Raw genomic sequence first — 19433 nt, 5'->3', positions numbered from 1 at the left:
ATATTATAAGTTTTAAAACTCTATTGCACTATTTGAAATTTTAGGACTCTATCATATTTTCATGACAAGTTTTAGTTTTTTTGGTGCACTCATCCCTAATCTTATGCTATAAGATAAACTAATAAAATGTACATATTGCTCGCGCCCTTATAATTGAGTTTTAATACCAATTGACCCGAGTGAGATTAATCATTTTGCGAAAGTTTGGAGTATCTTTTTGGGGGAATGTTGGAAAAAAAAGAGCGTATTTTTTACATATAAAAGCAACTGGACCTGAGGAAATTAGAAACTTTATATGGCCGCACATAAGTCCAAAATTAAAGTGATGTCACAACCTTGTCCATATTACGAGTAAAACCTACACGTTTTCTCATCTCCACGTAAAAACTGAAAACCTTTCGCAGCAAATTATGGCCCTCATGCAAAAAAGAAAAAGAAAATAAAAACACCATGTGTGTTCTCTGAGTTTCGAGTTGCAGAAATATCAAAACCCATATTGAATATTGAAATGAGAGAGAGAGATAGAGAGAGCGTGTATTATGCCATAAAAGAGGACGAAACCTCCAAGAAAACTCCCAAGAAAACGCCATTGGTTTCTGGGTTGGTGGTGAAGCAACTAATGAAACTAGAGAGAGAGAGAGAGAGAGAGAGAGAGAGAGAGAGAGAGAGAGGAAAATGAGGAAGAAAAGCACAGAACTTTTGCAACACCTGGGACCCTAACGTCCTCCATTCGTCCTCCTCCCCTTGGCCAAACCAAAACCCCTTCCCCTCCTCCCCCCACCACCGCACCACCCCTATCTCTCTCTCTCTCTCTAACCCCATTGTTTTTCTCTTCCCGTTTCTCAATGCTAACCCGCTGAACTTTAACCCAAACCAAACCCTAGTTCAACCCCTCATCAGTAGTCACCACCATCCTCTCGGGCTTGCTTTTCTATGCATCACATGTCTTTATGCGCATGAACATTCATGTGCGTTGTTGTGAACCCACACAGGAAAAAGATCTAAATGCAACCCTCCACGAATGAATGCACATCGCCCACCTGTCTCCACTCCCTCGCCCCCTCCTGTGCTCACCAAAACGAAACCCTAGCTCCCGCAAGAAAACAAGCCAAGAAAAAGAAAAAAAGAAAACGAAAACGAAACCCCCGATATCACAATAATCACAATGGCCTGAATGCAGCATGCACACGTCACCATGGCCTCACTGTGTAGTCAACAATGCACATAAAAGTTTCAAAAGAAGGAGAGAAAAGAAGAAAGCCCGAAAACGGAAATGTAAAGAACACTCATCACTCATCATATATATAGAGAGAGAGACGATTTAGCAAAAAAAAATATATATATAGAGAGAGAGAGAGAAAGCAGAGAGTATAGAGTAGACAGAGAGAGAGATTTCTAAAAAAGAAATTTCCTTCGGCCTCTTTTCAGCACCCACCTCACCACCACCACCACCACCACCACCTGTAGCTCCTCCATCTGCGACAAACTCTCAGTCCTTTCTTTCTCTCTTTTTACACTGAAACCCAGAAGCCACGACCACCCACCACTCACTCGCCGAGGAACATATGATGATGGTGGTGGTGGAGGACGATGCGGATCGCGGGCTCAAGAAGAAGGCGGGCAATAACCACAATGCCGGCTCGGTTCGCGACGGGTCCGACCTGGTCACGGCCTTGGCCACCCTCGGGGAGGTCCGGAGGAGGAAGAGGATGGCCAGGCTCAGGCGCCCTCGCGTCAGCTTCCTCACCTTCCCCCGCGACTCCGCCTCGCACGTGCCGCATTGCCCCCTCCACCTCCAGCCCCACGCACGTGTGAGCCCCTCCCCTCGATAAACTCCCATTTTTCCTCTTTCTTTTTCTTTATTAACTGATGGTTCTCTTTCTCATTGAATCCCCCGTTAATAAAGATCGGTGTCATGTTCTGCATAACTTGGGTTGGTCAAACGGGGTCGCTGATGATCCTCTCATTTTCAAGGTCGATCTTTCGCTGTTGATATCGATCGTCGTAAATTTCTTGTCCGCTAATTAATGCCGTCTCTTTCTTCTTTTTTTTCAATCTCTAGTTACCGTCTAGGGTTTGGTGTCTTCTTAACAGGGCTTTTGTGCAAAGAGAAGTGAATTTGAAGCATAATTTTCTCTGAACTAATTACAGTGGATCGACCCCATATATCAATAACTTGGAAAAAAAAAGAAAGAATATCGCGCGGTGTGCAGTTGATTAATTTTGTTTATGTTGATGAATTAAAGATGAAGTGACGCTATATGTGTAGATAAATTAGCAAAGAAAGATGGCGAAAAACAGGGAAAAAGTCGGGGAGAAAATGGGGAGAAAATAACGAGAACCCAAGAACGTTTTGATCTGATTAAGGTACCGAGCTGATATAAGCTGACCAGGGGACATGAGATTTCAGGAATGTCCGAGGGCTTTCACAGAATCTAAAAGTTGGGAAGAGCTGTAAATATCGCGAAAATAGCATGTATGTAGTTGGTATTTATATCTATAACGTTTCTAGATATTTGATTCAAAAGAGGGAAAAAAACGTTCGCATATATCTTATGATTAGGCCCTCGGTCTCGTTTAGTCCAATCTTCATATAGAGACTTACTAGATTTTGATCATATACATATAGGGAATTTTCTTGAATGGCTTCCTGTGGAGACTTGGGGTCGATTGGTCAGATTTACAACTTCTTTTGGGTTGTTTATGAGCTTGTTCTGTTTAACGGCCGGCATTTACTTTGCTAATGGATAGCGGCTACCGGCAACGGATCTTGTTTACAATGGTCGGTTTAGGCGTTTCGAGTTTGCCGTTTCTAATAAGTTGTCTGGATCCACAAAAGCACAGTGTATTTCATTTGGGTGACAACAACCGTAACGTAACGATAGTCGTTTTTATGGTATGTTATCTTGTTGGTATTAGTTTACGCTCGGACTTAATTTGTCCATTAGTTTAGCCTGTAGATTTCCGCTTTTTTTTCCCACAAGGGATATCCTAGCTTACTTGAATTGCGAATTATGATCTTCACTTGACTTTGCTGCGAGCCTTGGTAAGCCTTGTGAGTATCCTCTTTGTAATAATCTCAGTAAAGCTTTGATGACTTGGATTTAATTATAGGAAATCGATCCAAGGAGACTGAGGTTCCTCTTCCAAAAGGAACTCAAGAACAGTGATGTGAGCTCCCTGAGAAGAATGATACTCCCAAAGGTATATTCTTAGCTTTCTACATATATTGAACTCTATTTGTCATTACTATCTGAAAATCTCAACTCTGGGCTATTTGCTAGTATTAACAGGTAGTAATTATTACTAATAATTTGAAATTGGTAACTGCACAAATTATTTCAGAAAGCAGCGGAGACTCATCTTCCTGCGCTTGAATCCAAGGAGGGCATTTTCATAAACATGCATGATTTGGATGGTCATCACACATGGAGCTTCAAATACAGGTTCGAGTATACTTCTATATTAACCTAAATCACAACGGTAGCACATTGGTCCATGCTTGTAGTGACCAATTTAGCTCACCTAAGAAAGTTTTGGCTAAGTGTAATTAAGACAGAACCATGTTTTCTTTCCGTGCTTCTCGCTGATGCAGCGACATTGTTTGACATCTCTCTTCCCACAGATTTTGGCCTAATAACAACAGTCGGATGTATGTCCTTGAGAACACCGGTATGCACGTCATTGTTTAGTTGAGTAAGATTCAATTTTTGACTTTGTTTATTTTTAGCTTTCTAGATACTCAATAGGAACTTACATGGTCTGTTTTATGTCCTAGGGGATTTTGTCACCATACATGGGTTACAACTTGGAGACTATATCATGGTGTACCAAGACTGTCTAAATCACAACTATGTAAGTTAAATGCTATTCTAATGCAAGAACGAGATTGTGACAATTTCCTAGTGCACAGCTATCTTGATTATTGACAACAGGTAATTGCTATAACTATCTACATTTTGGCAGGTGATTCAGGCCAAAAAAGCTTCTGAAGAAGATGTTTATACAGACATCACCAAGAGCATCATCAGCGACCTCCCTCTTCGAGACCGTGATGAGATGAACAGTAACATCAACTCCTTCGATGAGAGTTACCTTGCCATCGATCACGACGTGGAGATGTCATTTGTCTACGACAACAGCTTCTCGAATGCTTCTCCACTTGATTTTTTGGGCGGATCCATGACCAACTACGCCAGGATTTCCCCGCCGGAAAGCTTCGGTATGGTCGAGAACTGGTGCTTCGATGACTTCTGTTAAGGTCACGATCTTGATTAAGCCGAATTAAAGCTACCTTTTGCTAGAACTGGAAACAAATTCAGGGGGGAGGGTGACTTATGTTTGGGCCAAGATGGATATATTAATCTTTTGAATCCAGGTATATGCTTATCTATGTAGCTTTCAATAAGAAATAACGAGTGTATATCAAACTCTGTGGCATGCTTTCATTGTTATTATAAAATCAGTTTTTTGGTATGTATAAGGGAAGTGTAGTTGAGTATTAAAGAAGTTGCTTATCAAAGTAACAAAAAAAAAAAGTAATGTGACAATCCTTGTCATAAATATTGTGAGTAGGATTTTACATGTGGGTCACATTCGAGCACTTAATAAGAATTTGTTGCAAGATCGATAGTTTTATTCTTTTTTAAACTTATTTTTACATCTCCAATGTTATCTAAAACACAAGAATTATTATCTTTTGCTAACTTCGTTTTCCCCTTCATTAATCGACTATCATTCACTTCTCAATAACTTTTTCATAATCATAAGTTGGATAAAATCCATATTTCTCCCCGTAAATTATCCCGTATGTGCGATTTCATCCCTCGTAACTTCAATTTGTGCAACTTCATTTCGTAAGTCGTTTCTTGACGTACTCATAAGTAACTCATCTTTTTTTCTATCCGATCATTTCCTTTATAGATATGTACTAGCAAAATGTAAAATGGATTTTGTTAACAGCAAGATACTTGCTAAGCACATCTTATGAGTAACATCTCAATGCTTTCAAAGTAAATATTATACACCTAAGATTAGCTAACGCATCGAAAATCGTAACATTTCCCATTAGCTAACTAGCAAATGTCCACGAGCACGCGACAAACTCCTTTTACAATTTATTGAGTGGTCCCAGATTTTTAGAACTTTATACAAGTAAATCATTTGTATTTCCATTCCTCTTTCTTTTTTTTCTTTTCTTTTCAAATTAATTGTAAGATCGGATTCAACTCTTTGTCGTGAACTCGAGATTTCCAATGTAAGATTTCCAATGCTAATCATCGTCTAATTAAGCCCCAACTCCATAAAAAAAAAAAAAAGCAAAAAAGTGAACTCGAGAATTAAGCCCTTATTCTGCTGTAATATCATCTTTTGGGAAATAAATTAGATTGGGGTCATTATATTTCGGCTAAACTCCTTAATTGGTCTCTTAGTAAGCGCGTGCGTCGGTCTATCTAATTTCTCCCCAAAAAATGACAAGTTTACGTTAAATTATATCGCATACTTTTGCCATAATTACAAACTCCCGCGTGCGGGTACCATATCATCACCCCTCGACAAAAAGGAGATGATCGATCTGGATCATCCAAAGAAAAGGACCTCTGTAAGAGTCCATCAAGTTCAACACATAAAGGAAAGAAAATGAGATCCGCCATCTGTATCTATAAGTAGATAAGATGAAGCACACCATCAACAAAAGCCCGTCTAGCTCAGTTGGTAGAGCGCAAGGCTCTTAACCTTGTGGTCGTGGGTTCGAGCCCCACGGTGGGCGCGTGTTCTTCAGCGATTTCATTTTTTTGGACAAATGAAGCTCTAATATTATTACATTCCTTCTTGAAATATCCTTCAAGAATTTCTAAAAATGTGTATTAATGAATGATCGAGTGCAGACCCAATTCTTTTTTTAATTTTTTGTTTATTACCTTGGGGCTTTCCGAACTTAAAACGGAATATATAAACAATAATAATTAAACCATCTATCTAATTATATATATATCTAAATTAAAATTCCCATTTACCTCACTTTTAACTTTTCAAAATCATCTTTAAGACAGTCACCGTGATCTTTTTCGTGAATATGTACCCGACTCGCTGATATTAATAATCTCACATTATGAGCGTGTTTGTTTTAGTGAAGAAAAAATTCCTCGAATTAGTTATTTGAACTTCCACGCGTTTGGTTTGCTGAAAATGATCGATCAACGGAAAATCATTTACGATTAAAGAAAATATGCATGCTTAAAAGTTAGGAAAAATGAATTCCCTAACATGAAAAGGGGAAAACATTTTCCTTGAAAAAATGATTTCTCATGAAGTTTTCCTTGAAACATATACACACTATGAGTTAGTTTGTTTCATAAAAAAATGAATGATTGGGAAAATATTTTCCTAAAAATGATTGGTTTTATCGCTTAAAAAAATTAGTCAGCGGATAATATTCTTGTTATCAACAACAAATTATCCCTAAACATTTTTCCCATTTTTGTGAATGAATTCATCCATTCTTATGAAAGTACAAGTCGATGTTTTTTATTTAAGGTTTCGTTTGTTTCGCGGAGGATCGGGTACTTGAGTGTCGGGTTCAATGCCCAGCCTCAATGGATCTGGCGTAGGAACCAATACCAAAGTCTCAGGCTAGGCCTCAATAGACCTAGGCTGGGGCGCCGGGTTTCGGGGCTCGATCTCAATAGACTCAAGCCTAGGCGTTGAAGACCTGGGCTCGGCCTTTGTAGACCCAGGCCGGGGTTCTATAGAGCCGAACACAGGCACTGAGTTCTCGAGGATCCTGGCTTGAGACCCCGGTGCCCCATTCCGGGTTCCTTGGCTACCCCATGCGTAAATCACTAGCCTTTCGAATAGTGCATATCTATTTAGGAATATCAAATGAGATTCTCCTTATCAAGTATCAGAATGAGCTGGACACCGGAAAAATATATTGTTTTTCTTGAAAAACAACTTCTCGGAAAACATTTTTCTATAAATGTCATATTTTTCGCGGAGCAAATTATGCCCAAAATAATCGACTTTTCCGACCCAAAAAAATAATCCCACTTTGATTTTAAAAAAAACATGATTTCTTTGTTTAATAATATGAAATAGGATAGCACTCGCGAGTATTATAGTACGTGTCTCGACACCAATTTCTAATAAAGAGGAAAAAAAAAACAAAAGGAAAGAGGAGCGGCCCCGCAGCCTGTGCGATTTTTGGAGCGACATCGGGGCAAAAGAGAAGGAAAGGAAAGGAAAGGAAAGGAAGGGAGCTTCACCGCATCGCTCCACTCGGACGCACTCCGCCGCCGCCGATCTCCGCCGTCGCCGATCGCCTCCGCCTCCCTCCGCCTCCCTCCGTCCCCCTCCCTTGCCCGTCGGCGAGCTCGAGAGACAATGGCGAGCCGATACTGGGTGGTGTCGCTTCCGGTGCAGGGCTCCATGTCCGCCGCTTCCCTGTGGAACCGCGTGCAGGAGCAGATCTCCAGGCACTCCTTCGACACCCCTCTCTACCGGGTATTCTTCTTCTTCTTCCTCCTTCTTCTTCGAGATCCGACTCCGAAACGATGCTCTCATTCCTCCCCCCTCGATCTTTGTCGAATCATTGGAAGCTGATCCCGCCCCGATTCTGCAGTTCAATATACCCAATCTCCGCGTCGGAACCCTAGACTCTCTCCTCGCTCTCAGCGACGATCTCTTGAAGGTGATCTCCTTCCCTCCCTCCTTTTCGTGTTTTCCGCGCGGCGTGCGTGTGTTTTTGGTTTGTCTAGTTTGGGGATTGATCGGGGATTTCGAGGATCGCGAGCTGCTTTATCTGCTGGATTTTTTTTTTTTTTTTTGGTGGAGTGGGTGATCGGATGTGTGTGTTGTGGGTGTGGAATGCGCAGTCGAACAGCTTCGTGGAAGGCGTGTCGCACAAGATCAGGCGCCAGATCGAGGAGTTGGAGAGGGTGTCGGGCGTGGAGAGCAGTTCCCTTACAGTGGATGGTGTGCCCGTTGATTCTTACCTCACAAGGTATGTTTTTGTTCTTAATTGTGTCAGTACTCTTCTGGAGAATTGGTAGTGTCATAGAATTGGTGCCCGTGTTTCGGTTACGAATTCAATTTCAGGCCTTTTGTGGTGATGGAGGAGCTTGTGACAGTTTAGAATTGCTTCGTGTAACTTTTTTTTGGTGTTTTATTTACCTTTTGGCATGTGGGAGTAATCTTTCTGTCAGGAACTGAGCCTTGATCTTGCATGGAAGGTTTGTCTGGGATGATGCCAAGTACCCTACGATGGCTCCCTTGAGGGAGATTATTGACACAATTCAGGGACAAGTTGCGAAGATCGAAGATGATCTGAAGGTAAACCTCCCTTTTGCTTTTCATGTTTAGTCTATGTACATGTTATCTGTTGATGCCTTCCTTAGCTAAGTGAGGTGGTTGGTCCATGTGAGGGAGAAGTAGTTTTGCTTCGGTTTGCGTAAAGGAATGTCTTTCTTGATAGTCTAGCTGAGGGAGAGTATTGGGCATGCCAGCATTCATGTGATGAACATAGCTTAGCGAATAAGGCTTTGTTGGTTGATGATGTTGTTATTGTTGATGCTGCTGGAAAAGGTCTGCTTAGCAACTGTAGGTCATCAGACATCAAATTTGGCACCTCTTTTGTGAAAAGCTAACACAATGCTATCATGAACATTGCCTGTTAGTTCATTGATTCTTTTCCAAAGCGAGACATGTATTGATGCTTGAGTCTTAAAGCTATCTCTTGTATGTTAGGTTCGTGTTGCTGAGCATAACACTGTGCGGAGTCAGCTCAATGCTATCAACAGAAAGCAGAGTGGAAGGTGAAACTATTATCCCATTTGTGATTGGGCTATGGCATGAATGCTTCTATTACTCATTGCTTGATTACTTCTCTCTATACTTCAGCTTAGCTGTCCGCGATCTTTCAAATCTAGTCAAACCCGAGGATATTGTCATGTCAGAAAACCTAATAACTCTCCTCGCAATAGTACCTAAGTACTCACAGAAGGATTGGTTGTCAAGCTATGAAACTTTGACAAGTTATGTGGTAAGTGTTTCTTTTGTCTCTACATTCTCACTCCGTGTGCTATTTTCATGACCGCTGGCACTGCGTTACTATTACGATGAGTACTACCTTTGTTGCATGTAATGTGTTGCCAGGATAATATCTGCAACTCTCTGGCCTACTTTCTCCCTGCTTTATCTTACTAATTCTATATTATCATTCAGGTCCCCAGATCCTCAAAGAAGTTACATGAGGATAACGAATATGCTCTTTACACTGTAACGCTCTTTCGCCGAGTTGCTGATAACTTTCAGACAAGTGCTCGGGAAAGAGGTTTTCAGGTGTGCCTCCCAATTAGTTGCACTGGCTTTTCCCGATGCATGAATACTGAAAAAGTGACCAAACTCAACAACAGCTGACCTCAACTTGCCTATTTCTAGAATTTTTTTTCCTTTTGGAATTTCTTTCAGCTAAAGATTGTTCTCTCCTGGCCATGCTTTGTTCTTCCAAAGCATTTAGGTGCATTTAGCAAAGATATCCTTATCGTTTGAATATATCGGAGATTTGATTGATTGTTTTATGTTGCCCTGTAGATTCGTGACTTCGAATACAATTCGGAGGCGCAAGAGGGCAGGAAGCAGGAGTTGGAGAGGTTGATGCGGGATCAGGAGAATTTTAGAAGCTCCCTTTTGCAATGGTGCTATACCAGTTATGGAGAGGTATTTTTTTGTTATTCTTGATCTTGAAGCTGGGATGCTAATCTTGAAAGGAGATATACATCTGCTGTCCATCATGCAAAGCATCAGGCTTTGGTTGGACTCCGGTGCACTATTAAAACTGGGGAAGTCATGTAAACTGATAAATGTGATGAGATAACTTACGATTTCTAGATGGGGTTTCCTGACGGGAGATTTCTTACTGTCATTATCATTTCATATTTGCTCGAAAAGTGAGTGATGAGAGTTTATTAGTGTTATATGGCCTCTAATTTGAAGGAAATAGTATTGGACCTTTACCATGACAATAACGTTAAAGCATCACTTGATTCCTTTTCTTTTCTCGTTTATGTTTGCAGAAATTACATTATTTTGCTGTTGTATTTGTCTGTTAATTGCAATAACAAGTGCATTATACCATTTCAGTCGCTCTATTTTGCTTTGGCATAATTGTTATTGTATGGGTTGCTTAACTGTAGGTTTTCAGTTCATGGATGCACTTCTGTGCTGTGCGTGTCTTTGCAGAGAGTATTTTACGATACGGTTTACCGCCATCTTTCTTGGTGAGCTTGATGCCATAATCTGTCCCTTACTGCTATTGCTTTCATTATTTATAGTTGACTTATGTGGAGTAATTTGTTGATTTGGTTTCAGGCATGTGTTCTTGCTCCATCAGTGAAAGGTGAGAAAAAAGTGCGTTCAATTCTTGAAGGCTTGTGCGACAATACACACAGGCAAGTTAAACATCAAAAGCTTTAATTAATTTCAAACACATGATTAAATTTGTATTGCATCATGTTTCCTTTGAGTACTTTGGCTGATAAAATCTAGTGCCTAGCCTTTACAATGGTCAAAAGCGTAGACTATTCATGGCCAAAAAAGAAGAGCATAGACTATTGTGTCGTCAATTATGGATGTCACACTCCTGGTCTGTAAAGTTTAGGCTCAGTGATTGTGGTGCTATTTCACAATTGTCTTCTGGCAAGACCTATACGAGTTGCCCTTTTTTCACCTTACTGTGGGAGTCACTATTAAAACTACTTCCGAGAGCGATCTTCTGTGGAATTTTGATCTTGTTAATTACAGACCTTGGTGGCGGGCGTGGCACCCCGCTCCTGCCAGAGTTTGTTGATTAACTTTCTTCCTCTACATTCAAATTTCTATGTCTTCTCTTGTCATAGCTGGTGTTGCTTTGTCAAATTCTGTAACTTCTGTTGGTGTCGCTTTGTTCTTTCTCTCTCTCTACCCCATGCCTTGAATCGCTGACCTTGAGTTTGAATCATCTCAAGAACAACCACAAGCAAAAGGCCACAAAGAAGGCAGGCTATTTCTGTAACTTGTAGGAGAAATCTTTTTGTTTAACCTATCAATTGATGATGCGTATAGCTTTGTTTGATCTGAAGATTCGGAACTACAAAGAAGATGATGTAACTGCAAGCCTGATCTCTCTCTCTCTCTCTCTCTCTCTCTCTCTCTCTCTCTCTCTCTCTCTCTCTCTCTCGCGTGCGAGTGCGCGCACGGGTGCACGCACATAGTCACTGTCTGATGTTTGGTTTCGACATCTAATTAGTCGCACATTATCCATTTTTTTCTGCATAATATGGTTGGATACTAGATTAGTAACTGCTAATCATGCAGCCTTTCCTGAATAAATAATTGTCACGCACATAGTCACTGTCTGATGTTTGGTTTCGACATCTAATTAGTCGCACATTATCCATTTTTTTCTGCATAATATGGTTGGATACTAGATTAGTAACTGCTAATCATGCAGCCTTTCCTGAATAAATAATTGTTGACTTATTGATCGCATCTGTCTTAATTACAGTGCATACTGGAAATCTGAAGAAGATGCCGGAGGGATGGCCGGGCTGGGAGGTGATCCAGATTCTCATCCGTACGTTTCCTTCACGATCAACCTTGCTTGATGACCGTTGGAGATGGTCCAAGTCCCGGGAATTCGTCTGTTTAAGTAATAACAGAGGACAGGTATCAGCTGAGATATTGTATTATAGCATCAATAAACTTATTCTTTGGTTATTTCTCTGTAATTTTAGCGTTCTGGAGTTCCAAGTGGGGGTGTCTTTTTTTTCTTATTGAATGTGAGTGATGGTTTTGTGGGTATCCTTTTGGTTATTTATACTGTGGGTAGTAAGATCAATTGACGAGCATTCTCCATTTAATAATTATAGATATCCTTTTGGTTATTTATACTGTGGGTAGTAAGATCAATTGACGAGCATTCTCCATTTAATAATTATAGATAAGATTTTTACTTGTGCTGGTGAATGAGCCTTCTGAGTTTTGGGGATGGCGAACTTGAGATAGGGTTACGCTCAATTTGCCTGCTGAGGAGGGTATTTAGCAAAATTTATATTTCACGCCAGCACAAGAAAAAAATCGCCAACCGCGAATCCAACTTAAAGGGTAAAAAAACCATGAAACTAGCTGAAAAGAGAAGGATGGGACTACAGATTTATTCCCAGCACAACAAAAGTGAAAGGTTCGATTTCTTCGACATTGATTCCGAACACAACAAAAGTAGAAGGCTCGATTTCTGCATATTTGCGTTAGAGCTGATCGTTTCTTCTTTAATTCTTATATCGTTGGTGGTGAAGTGCGCTAACTGGACTACTCAGTGGAATGTACACGAGCTGAAATTAGAAACAGCTCCTCCCGCTGGAAGTAAACGTCTACCATATGCAGAATTAGGTGTCCCTTTTAAGTTTGCCGATACGCTTCTTTTAATGCCGAATTGTGCTGGTGCTCGTTCGAGGAAGCTTATTGCATATTCTGCTATACCGATTCACGAAATCATTGCTGGCGACGTGCCACGAAACACTGAAATACTCGAAGCTATGAACCAGAATCCAAGGTTCGTTGACGACAAATTCGTCACCGAATAAGGCTCACTGCAGTATTACCAGTTTCGCAAAGCTTCGGGGGCAACCTGGAGGTACTATCAAAGAGCATGCATGCAATATAGCCAAAGAGAACACGGCATTGGGTAATATACGGTCCTCGCCACGCTGCACCTGGACAGAGGGCCGATATCTTCAAGCAATATAAGTCACACAACACCGATTGCGGCTTCCATACGTCTCAGCTCAGCAGAGTTTAGGGAGTGAAGGACAGTTAGTGGGCATTGAAACAAATATAACAGCTCGTTTTCGGATGAGCAAGGCAAAAGAGATAACAAGAAAGAACAATGAGAGAGGATGTTTAAAACAAAATGCAAAATATCTCAAGTCTCCAAAAGTATACCTCCTGCTATGGCCCCCAAACTGTCTGTTTATTTAATTTCATGCCTCTGTCACCCTTAACGGGGGGGATTCAAAACCTTAGTTTCGACCGAATTTAGAACATAGGACCTAACTACAAAAAGATTTTAATAGATCCGAAGGACAGGACCTAGCCATCCTTCCCAGAACAAAAATCAGTCATGTAAAAAATTGAACACTTGAGTTCCGAATATGAAAGAATAGTCAAATCACTTCGAGAGCCATTGAACCAGCTCCAGCAAATCTACTATTATTACTTCCCATTGCAGATAAGTCTTCATGTCGGAGACAAATGCCAATCCCCTTGGTCACTAAGACATTCTAAACCTTGGCAAGCTCAGCAGCGGGGGCAGCAGCCGGAGTGACACCACCCGTCGTTGGCCTAGATTTAATTATAAGTCGCCATTAGTATTCAAACAGTTTATAGAGAAACTAAGTTTAAGAGATCTAAAATATCTGAGGAAAACTTACAGTCCCACAAAAACTTTGAATGCGTCGTAGATACCCCATTGGGCTCCAGTAAGTGTACCGATCATGACTATACGGAGAGGAAGACCACGGGTGAAGAGACCCACCAGACCCATTTGCTTCACAGCCTGCACAACGATAAAACAAACGGTAGTGAGTACAGCAAATATCAGATCCAAGCCAAGAGGCTGACGCCAGGGAAATACAGCAAGTGGAGCACTCACATCACCGACGGTTGCTCCCTTTGCGTTGTTGAGGAAAGAGACAAGATTGTCAGCAGGATGAGACACGATAGCACAGAAAACACCTGCCACATAACCACCAGCAAAACTGATCCCGAGCTGCAAACCTTTACTGCACTGATCTTTTGGTTGGGGAATGGCATATTTGTAGATCATCTCAACGATGGTCTCAAAAGATGCAAACTTCATCATCGTATCTGCAAGAAAATGCATGTTAGTTAATAAAGTTCCTGCAGATAGTGCTGTCAAAATCTCAAAATTGTATAGAAGCCAGCCTATGCAATAGCTGGCAAATAAGTAGATCAGGGGACTGATCCGCACAACAGCAAAGAAAGTCCCAACCCAAACTATCTTAGGGCCTATAGGCTATATATTTGGATCTGAATAAAAGCAAAAAGCCTGCCAAAATCGAAAATAGTATTCAAATTTCAGAAAATTATGAAAAATTTGTATGTGAATCTAAGTGTCAACATTGGAGCGTTGTGAAAGTTTCAAGAGTTTTGGATATAAAAAAAAAAAAATCAAAGTGCACAGGATTCGAGATTTAGATTAAGCAAAAAATAAAATTCAATCAAGACAGGCGCCTAAATTCTTTGCCAGCTTAAGCTATTTGCTAGGGACATGATTTCTGACATTACTTATTCACAAGATACCAGTGATCTTGACGAGTTCTCCATCATCATAAAGAAAGTTTCTTATTGCATGCAAGAGTCAACAAATTGGAAGACCAGTCGCCATAAGAAGTAAAACATGGGTAAATATCAACCAACATCCTCAAATGCGATGAGCTTTATACATATTAGTAATATTCTTGCGCAAAGCAGAAAAAATGGAGAAGCAAATAAACCACAACAGTGGCCACTACAAGAAGGTCAACTTCAGTAACAGGTAGCTTCGCTAGACCATTAAATGTATATATTGGTAGAAAACTCAGTAACCATGGGGACATATGATGCATTAAGACTATTGGATCTCTTGTTAGCAAATGGGCAAATTCCCATTCCCACACGTTGCTTACTTTAGCAACTGACGGATAACATGTAGTGGAAAAACAAGCTAACAAAACCAGCGCTCTTTGAAATTGAGCATGCGGAGGATAATATTGTGAAGATGGTTTGGTAAAACTACATATCTTAAGAAAAACAGAGGTAATTTGCCAAACTTACATGGTATTTGACGACCCCAGAGAGGAACAATGCCCTTGTATAACCTGCATTCATAGGCAGGAGAAAGTTACAACACAAACAAGACTATGACTTGGCTGAACCAACAAAATGTCGGCTGTGTTGGACACATACCCTAGAGCGCCTTCAGATCTTACAAACTTGGGTAATCCATCCGACAGACCTCTTGCAAATCCAGGCTGTGTTTGCACTCTGACCTTCACTGCTTCGAAGGGGCAAAGGGCAATATCGGCTATGACCTCAGCAGATGCAGAACCCGCTAGGTAGATCAATGTCTTGTACTTGGTTGCATACTCAGGCCCAGCAATGTCAGAGTAATATTTCTTGAAGTACTCGTAGAAGCCAAACTTGCAGGCACCTTGGGCACTGTAACCAAGCAGAGTGGGTACCCAGCCCCTGAAAAAACCTCTGACGCCCTGCTCTTTCAATAGAACTCCAAAACCAGATGAAATGCTCTTGTACTTTGCAGGGTCGATCTGAATTGTCACAAGACACGATTCATAAGATGTCAATCGCTACATTTCAACACCAAAAAGAAGACAACACTCCAAAACAAGCAGACCGCCCACGTAAAGTAACTTGCCAAATCTCCATATACCCCACAACACATTGTCCTTCATCGGAAAGCAATTCAAACCATAAATCTACATAAGAACAGCCAATACGTGGCCAAATTCTCAAAGGCACAAGAAGGAAACAGGATCGCGGTGCATCACATTCATGGGTATTGTTTACACGGTGAGATCTAACACGCGCTCAGGGGGGGCAGCAAAAGTATTCACTAACACATTGCCAGCTCAGGCAAAATCCGAGCTCTCCACGCATACATGACCACCTTTTCCGATGCGGACAGACCAGAAATATGGCAAGCGAACAGCAAAAGGCGCAACCAACCACGCCGCAACAACCAATCGCGATCCTTTCCAATGTCTCGGTCGATTAAAATCGGAGAGATACTCGCAAACTAAACGAAAGATCAGGCACACCAGCTATCGATACACGCGTACACACAGACATCCGCAGAACACGAGAGCAAAGGATCCAGTCCCCAAGACAAATCAAATCAAATCACGCGCGCACGCGAAAAGAAGGAAGGAAGAAGAGCGAAATCCGAAAAAGGAGCAAACGCGGGGAGATATCGCCCCCGAGGAAGTCGAGAGCGCGGGCGGGGGGAGGGGCGAGGGGCGACCTGCATATTGCACTTGACGAGGTCGAGCGGGGTGACGGACATGTGGGTGAGGCCGCAGCTGAGGATCCCCCCGAAGGTGCAGGCGGCGTAGAACTCGGGCGAGTACATCTCCATCTTCCTCGACGGCTCCTTGGGCGACGGGACCAGGAATCCGCTCCGATCCGCCGCCGCCGCCGCCGCGGCGGGGGAGGACCGGGGCCCGGAGGAGCCGAGCATCTTCTCCAGGTACAGCGACTTGGAGGAGGAGGAGGAGGAGGCGGCGTAGAGGAAGCTGGGGATCAGCGGCGGCTGCTGCTGCCGCCGCGGGGAGCTGGAGTTGTCGGCGAACGCCATGGATGGTGGGCGGCCGAGATCTGCGAAATGCGCGTGTAGTAGCAAGAGAGAGAGAGGTTGAGGGGAATGAAGGGTTCTTCGTTTCCAACAATTTCCTCCGTGTAAGAGAAAGCGAGAGGGAAGGGGGCCGGCGATTTTATGGGAGGAACCCTCGCGTGATGTCTACTGCGACGGCGGGCCCCCCCCCCCCCCCCCCGCCGCTGAGCATCGGCCCTCCGCTTTCGCCGTTAATTGCGATACTGCCATTGGTCAACGGAAGCTGGCTGCGACCCGGCAAAAATAAAAAATAAAAAATGAAGGAATATTTTTGAGGATTAGGGCTGTGCACCGATCCCGACCTCGAGAAACCCGGACCGTATGGAACCCAAACTGATCGGTTCCGAGCGGTTTTCGGGAGGGCCGGTTCGGTTCCCGGGTTCCACGTAAAGAATCAGATCAGACTGACAGACCGGCTAATATTTTTTAATTTTTTTTATTTTGAAGCAAACTGTAATCAGTAAATTATCTCTTCTTTTATTATTGAAAAATCCAACCTATAAAGAATAGAAGAACCAACGAATAAAAAAAAAAGAAAATCACTGCTCCGAAATTAGGCGGGTTGGTTCCCAATTCCACAAACTGGGAACCAATCCTGTTCGACCCGTTTAAGGTTTCAAGGTAGAAACCGACCCGCCTTGGAACCGATTACTTGTGTTGCTGGTTTGAATATTTGCATATGGGTTGCATGGTTCGTGTGGTATTTTACATCTGGTGCATGTGATATACATCTCAATAGATTTATAAAAAATTCTAGAATCTCTCCTTTTTCATATGTCATCGCCGTGTGATACGAGGGGTAGACGAAATATTTTCTTGTGTGGGGCATGATATATGAGAATGTCCAGAGGTGCTCACAGCCATAGTTGCTCGAGTTTAGTGGAGCTTGGCCATGACCGTTAGGGATTCGTCGAGCTCGACCATGGCCTCCTCATCTTCCAAACTTCTTCAAGCTTGATGAAGCTCGAGCATTTTTGTTGTTGCACGTGCGGGGTCCATGTTCTCAATAACTTTGTTTTTTTGGTCTTTGTCCTACTTTAACTTTCAATTCGCTATTAAACTTTTGTCCTGTCTCATTGTAGAACGGGGGAGTCGAAACTCACACCTGAAATTAAACGTCCCCACTCCCCAACCATCCTGAAAAGGTGGAATTCGAACTCCCCATCTCCCCTTTCCATGTGGGAAGGGTGTCCACAGGGTCAACTCTCGATGGTTTTCTCAACAACTTAGGTTTGTAGCTAATGAATGATATCGAGAATGAAAGAAGAAGATGAGCTCTAAGTTGGTTTCCTTTACACACATTGAATTGCCAACGATAAATCATTTGTTGTATATAACAAAAAGAAGAAGATGAACTTCTCAAAAGAATCATTTTTATATAACGTTTAACCGAAGAAGATTGATGTTAACATACATCCAAGAGAAAAATGACACAAACAGTCCATAAATTTTGGTTCAATGTGCAATTTGGTTCATGAACTTTTAATTTATTCAATGTAGTCTCTAAACTTTATGCCGATGTTCAATGTGATCCCTGGACTTTTAATTTGCTAAATGTCATCCTTGAACTTTTGGTACATGTTTAATTCAGTCCCCGAATTATATGAAAATGTTCAATACAGTCATTTCCATTAATTCAAGTTCAAGGATTGCATTGAACATTTTCATATAGTTCAAGGACTGAATTGAATATATACTAAAAGTTCAGGCCTGACATTGAGCAAATTAAAAGTCCAGGGACTACATTGAACATTAATCTAAAGTTTATGGACTACATTGAACAAATTTAAAGTTCAGGGACCAAATTGCACATTAGGCTAAAGTTCAGAGACTGTTTGTGTCGTTATCCCTATATCCATGGTGCAAATTTTAATTTGTTAATGAGCTGTAGAAGATGAGCGACAAAATCACATCGGCATTTTCCTATGGTTAAATTTGATGAAGCTAACGGAGGGACTTGATTACGCCAATTCGACAAATTTCATGATTGGATCGCGCTTATCAATTATACTTTTGCGACAAGTATTAGACTGTTTGGTACACCTGCTCTTTTTCCTAATTGGATTAAAAGAAAGCCCATGCATACTACCCAATTTAATGTCTTTTTCAGTAAAGGTGGTCACGATGAAAAAGGGTGCCGTTCAAAGCCAATTCGCATATTACCTAGTGGCCGACGAAAATGCGCATCTCCACGAGGGGTAAAACCGTGATTATTGCGGGAAAAAAGGGGTAGAAAATTATGGTGTATAAAAATATTAAAAGAAAGACGACTCCATGGAGAAGAGTCCCAAGGCATATTCCCGCCAATGTTTTTGGAAAAATCGATGGATGTCGACCGTCCATTTCGAAACTTTGACCAAAGCAAAGCATGGAGCTTTGGCTCGATCAAACGGTGTTGCAGCGCGCTGCGGGTGTGATCCTCAAGATTATTCTGATCGACGGAAAATCCCAAACTGATACACTTGTGACGAATTTATCCCGAATTAATTTTTTGATCACCAAAAACCTCAAACTGGTACATTTGTGATAAATTTACCCTCCATTAAATTGAATAAATACAAAAAAAAAATCACAAACTAGTATACCCATGATAAACGGATCCGTCAACTGTCACGTGTCATTTAACTCGGCAATTTGACGGTAAAATTTAAACGAAACTAATGGAGGGTAACTTTATCACAGGTGTACCAGTTTGGAGTTTTTGGTGGTTCGGGGTAAATCTGTTACAGATGTACCGGCTTAGGGTTTTTCGTGATATTAACCTCTTTTTTTTTAAAATAATTATGGAATATTTCTTGTTGAGCTTATTGTCAAAGCTGCTCGAGTTTCATCGAGCTCGGCCATGGCTGCCTCAGCTTCCCGGCTTTTTCAAGCTTGAGCAATCCTGCTAGTTGCCGCCTCCAAATCACCGTCGTCTCCTCTTTACTGCAACCATGATGAGCCCCTCTCTCTCCCTCCCTCATATGACTTCATTGTATCGATTTAA

At 41.7% G+C, this 19433-nt stretch overlaps 3 protein-coding genes and 1 non-coding gene across 5 annotated transcripts; 3 read left to right on the top strand and 1 right to left on the bottom strand.

Moving 5' to 3' along the window:
• The first annotated feature begins 1571 nt into the window (after positions 1–1571).
• LOC115681811 (B3 domain-containing transcription factor FUS3-like) lies at positions 1572–4260 on the top strand. Its single transcript, XM_030605886.1, has 6 exons — positions 1572–1811; positions 3115–3204; positions 3346–3446; positions 3626–3672; positions 3779–3855; positions 3967–4260. Exons 1-6 carry the CDS (start codon positions 1572–1574, stop codon positions 4258–4260), a joined length of 849 nt encoding a protein of 282 aa, XP_030461746.1.
• Positions 4261–5697: 1437 nt separating this feature from the next.
• TRNAK-CUU (transfer RNA lysine (anticodon CUU)) lies at positions 5698–5770 on the top strand. The gene has a single exon. It is a non-coding gene; the product is annotated as a tRNA-Lys (tRNA).
• A 1510-nt stretch (positions 5771–7280) lies between these two features.
• LOC115681885 (V-type proton ATPase subunit C) lies at positions 7281–12003 on the top strand. Of its 2 annotated transcripts, XR_008814972.1 has the most exons (12): positions 7281–7503; positions 7622–7690; positions 7875–8002; positions 8232–8331; positions 8746–8813; positions 8899–9040; positions 9223–9339; positions 9592–9717; positions 10194–10277; positions 10369–10448; positions 11543–11835; positions 11907–12003. XR_008814972.1 is itself a non-coding variant. In XM_030605984.2 (11 exons), exons 1-11 carry the CDS (start codon positions 7384–7386, stop codon positions 11640–11642), a joined length of 1134 nt encoding a protein of 377 aa, XP_030461844.1. In that variant the 5' UTR covers positions 7281–7383; the 3' UTR covers positions 11643–12003. The 2 variants fall into 2 exon arrangements, 1 of the variants encoding a protein (XP_030461844.1); XM_030605984.2 differs by having other exon boundaries at positions 11543–12003.
• Positions 12004–12982: 979 nt separating this feature from the next.
• Positions 12983–16440, bottom strand: LOC115681884 (mitochondrial phosphate carrier protein 3, mitochondrial-like). The gene is made up of 6 exons (XM_030605983.2): positions 16079–16440; positions 15004–15365; positions 14872–14915; positions 13688–13902; positions 13467–13591; positions 12983–13377 (listed from the first exon to the last, which is right to left on the bottom strand). The coding sequence occupies exons 1-6, from the start codon at positions 16409–16411 to the stop codon at positions 13317–13319; spliced, it is 1140 nt and encodes a 379-aa protein (XP_030461843.1). The 5' UTR covers positions 16412–16440; the 3' UTR covers positions 12983–13316.
• Between the last annotated feature and the right edge of the window lie 2993 nt (positions 16441–19433).

Source organism: Syzygium oleosum, unplaced genomic scaffold (genome assembly GCF_021117445.2).
Source record: "Syzygium oleosum isolate NSW1041296 unplaced genomic scaffold, Sole_v2.1 Sole_v2.02, whole genome shotgun sequence".
Taxonomy (NCBI): domain Eukaryota; kingdom Viridiplantae; phylum Streptophyta; class Magnoliopsida; order Myrtales; family Myrtaceae; genus Syzygium; species Syzygium oleosum.
Note: the sequence above shows the minus strand (reverse complement) of the source record. Positions and strands in the feature narration are given on the sequence as shown.

Coding starts and splice junctions, on each gene's coding strand:
- LOC115681811 (XM_030605886.1), top strand. CDS start 1,572: ATGGTGGTGGTGGAGGACGATGCGGATCGCGGGCTCAAGAAGAAGGCG. Junction 1,812..3,114: donor ACCTCCAGCCCCACGCACGT/GTGAGCCCCTCC, acceptor ATTTAATTATAG/GAAATCGATCCAAGGAGACT. Junction 3,447..3,625: donor ACATGGAGCTTCAAATACAG/GTTCGAGTATAC, acceptor CTCTTCCCACAG/ATTTTGGCCTAATAACAACA.
- LOC115681885 (XM_030605984.2), top strand. CDS start 7,384: ATGGCGAGCCGATACTGGGTGGTGTCGCTTCCGGTGCAGGGCTCCATG. Junction 8,814..8,898: donor AACAGAAAGCAGAGTGGAAG/GTGAAACTATTA, acceptor TCTATACTTCAG/CTTAGCTGTCCGCGATCTTT. Junction 10,278..10,368: donor GTTTACCGCCATCTTTCTTG/GTGAGCTTGATG, acceptor ATTTGGTTTCAG/GCATGTGTTCTTGCTCCATC.
- LOC115681884 (XM_030605983.2), bottom strand. CDS start 16,411: ATGGCGTTCGCCGACAACTCCAGCTCCCCGCGGCGGCAGCAGCAGCCG. Junction 15,366..16,078: donor TCGTCAAGTGCAATATGCAG/GTCGCCCCTCGC, acceptor GTGACAATTCAG/ATCGACCCTGCAAAGTACAA. Junction 13,592..13,687: donor AGGGAGCAACCGTCGGTGAT/GTGAGTGCTCCA, acceptor ATCGTTGTGCAG/GCTGTGAAGCAAATGGGTCT.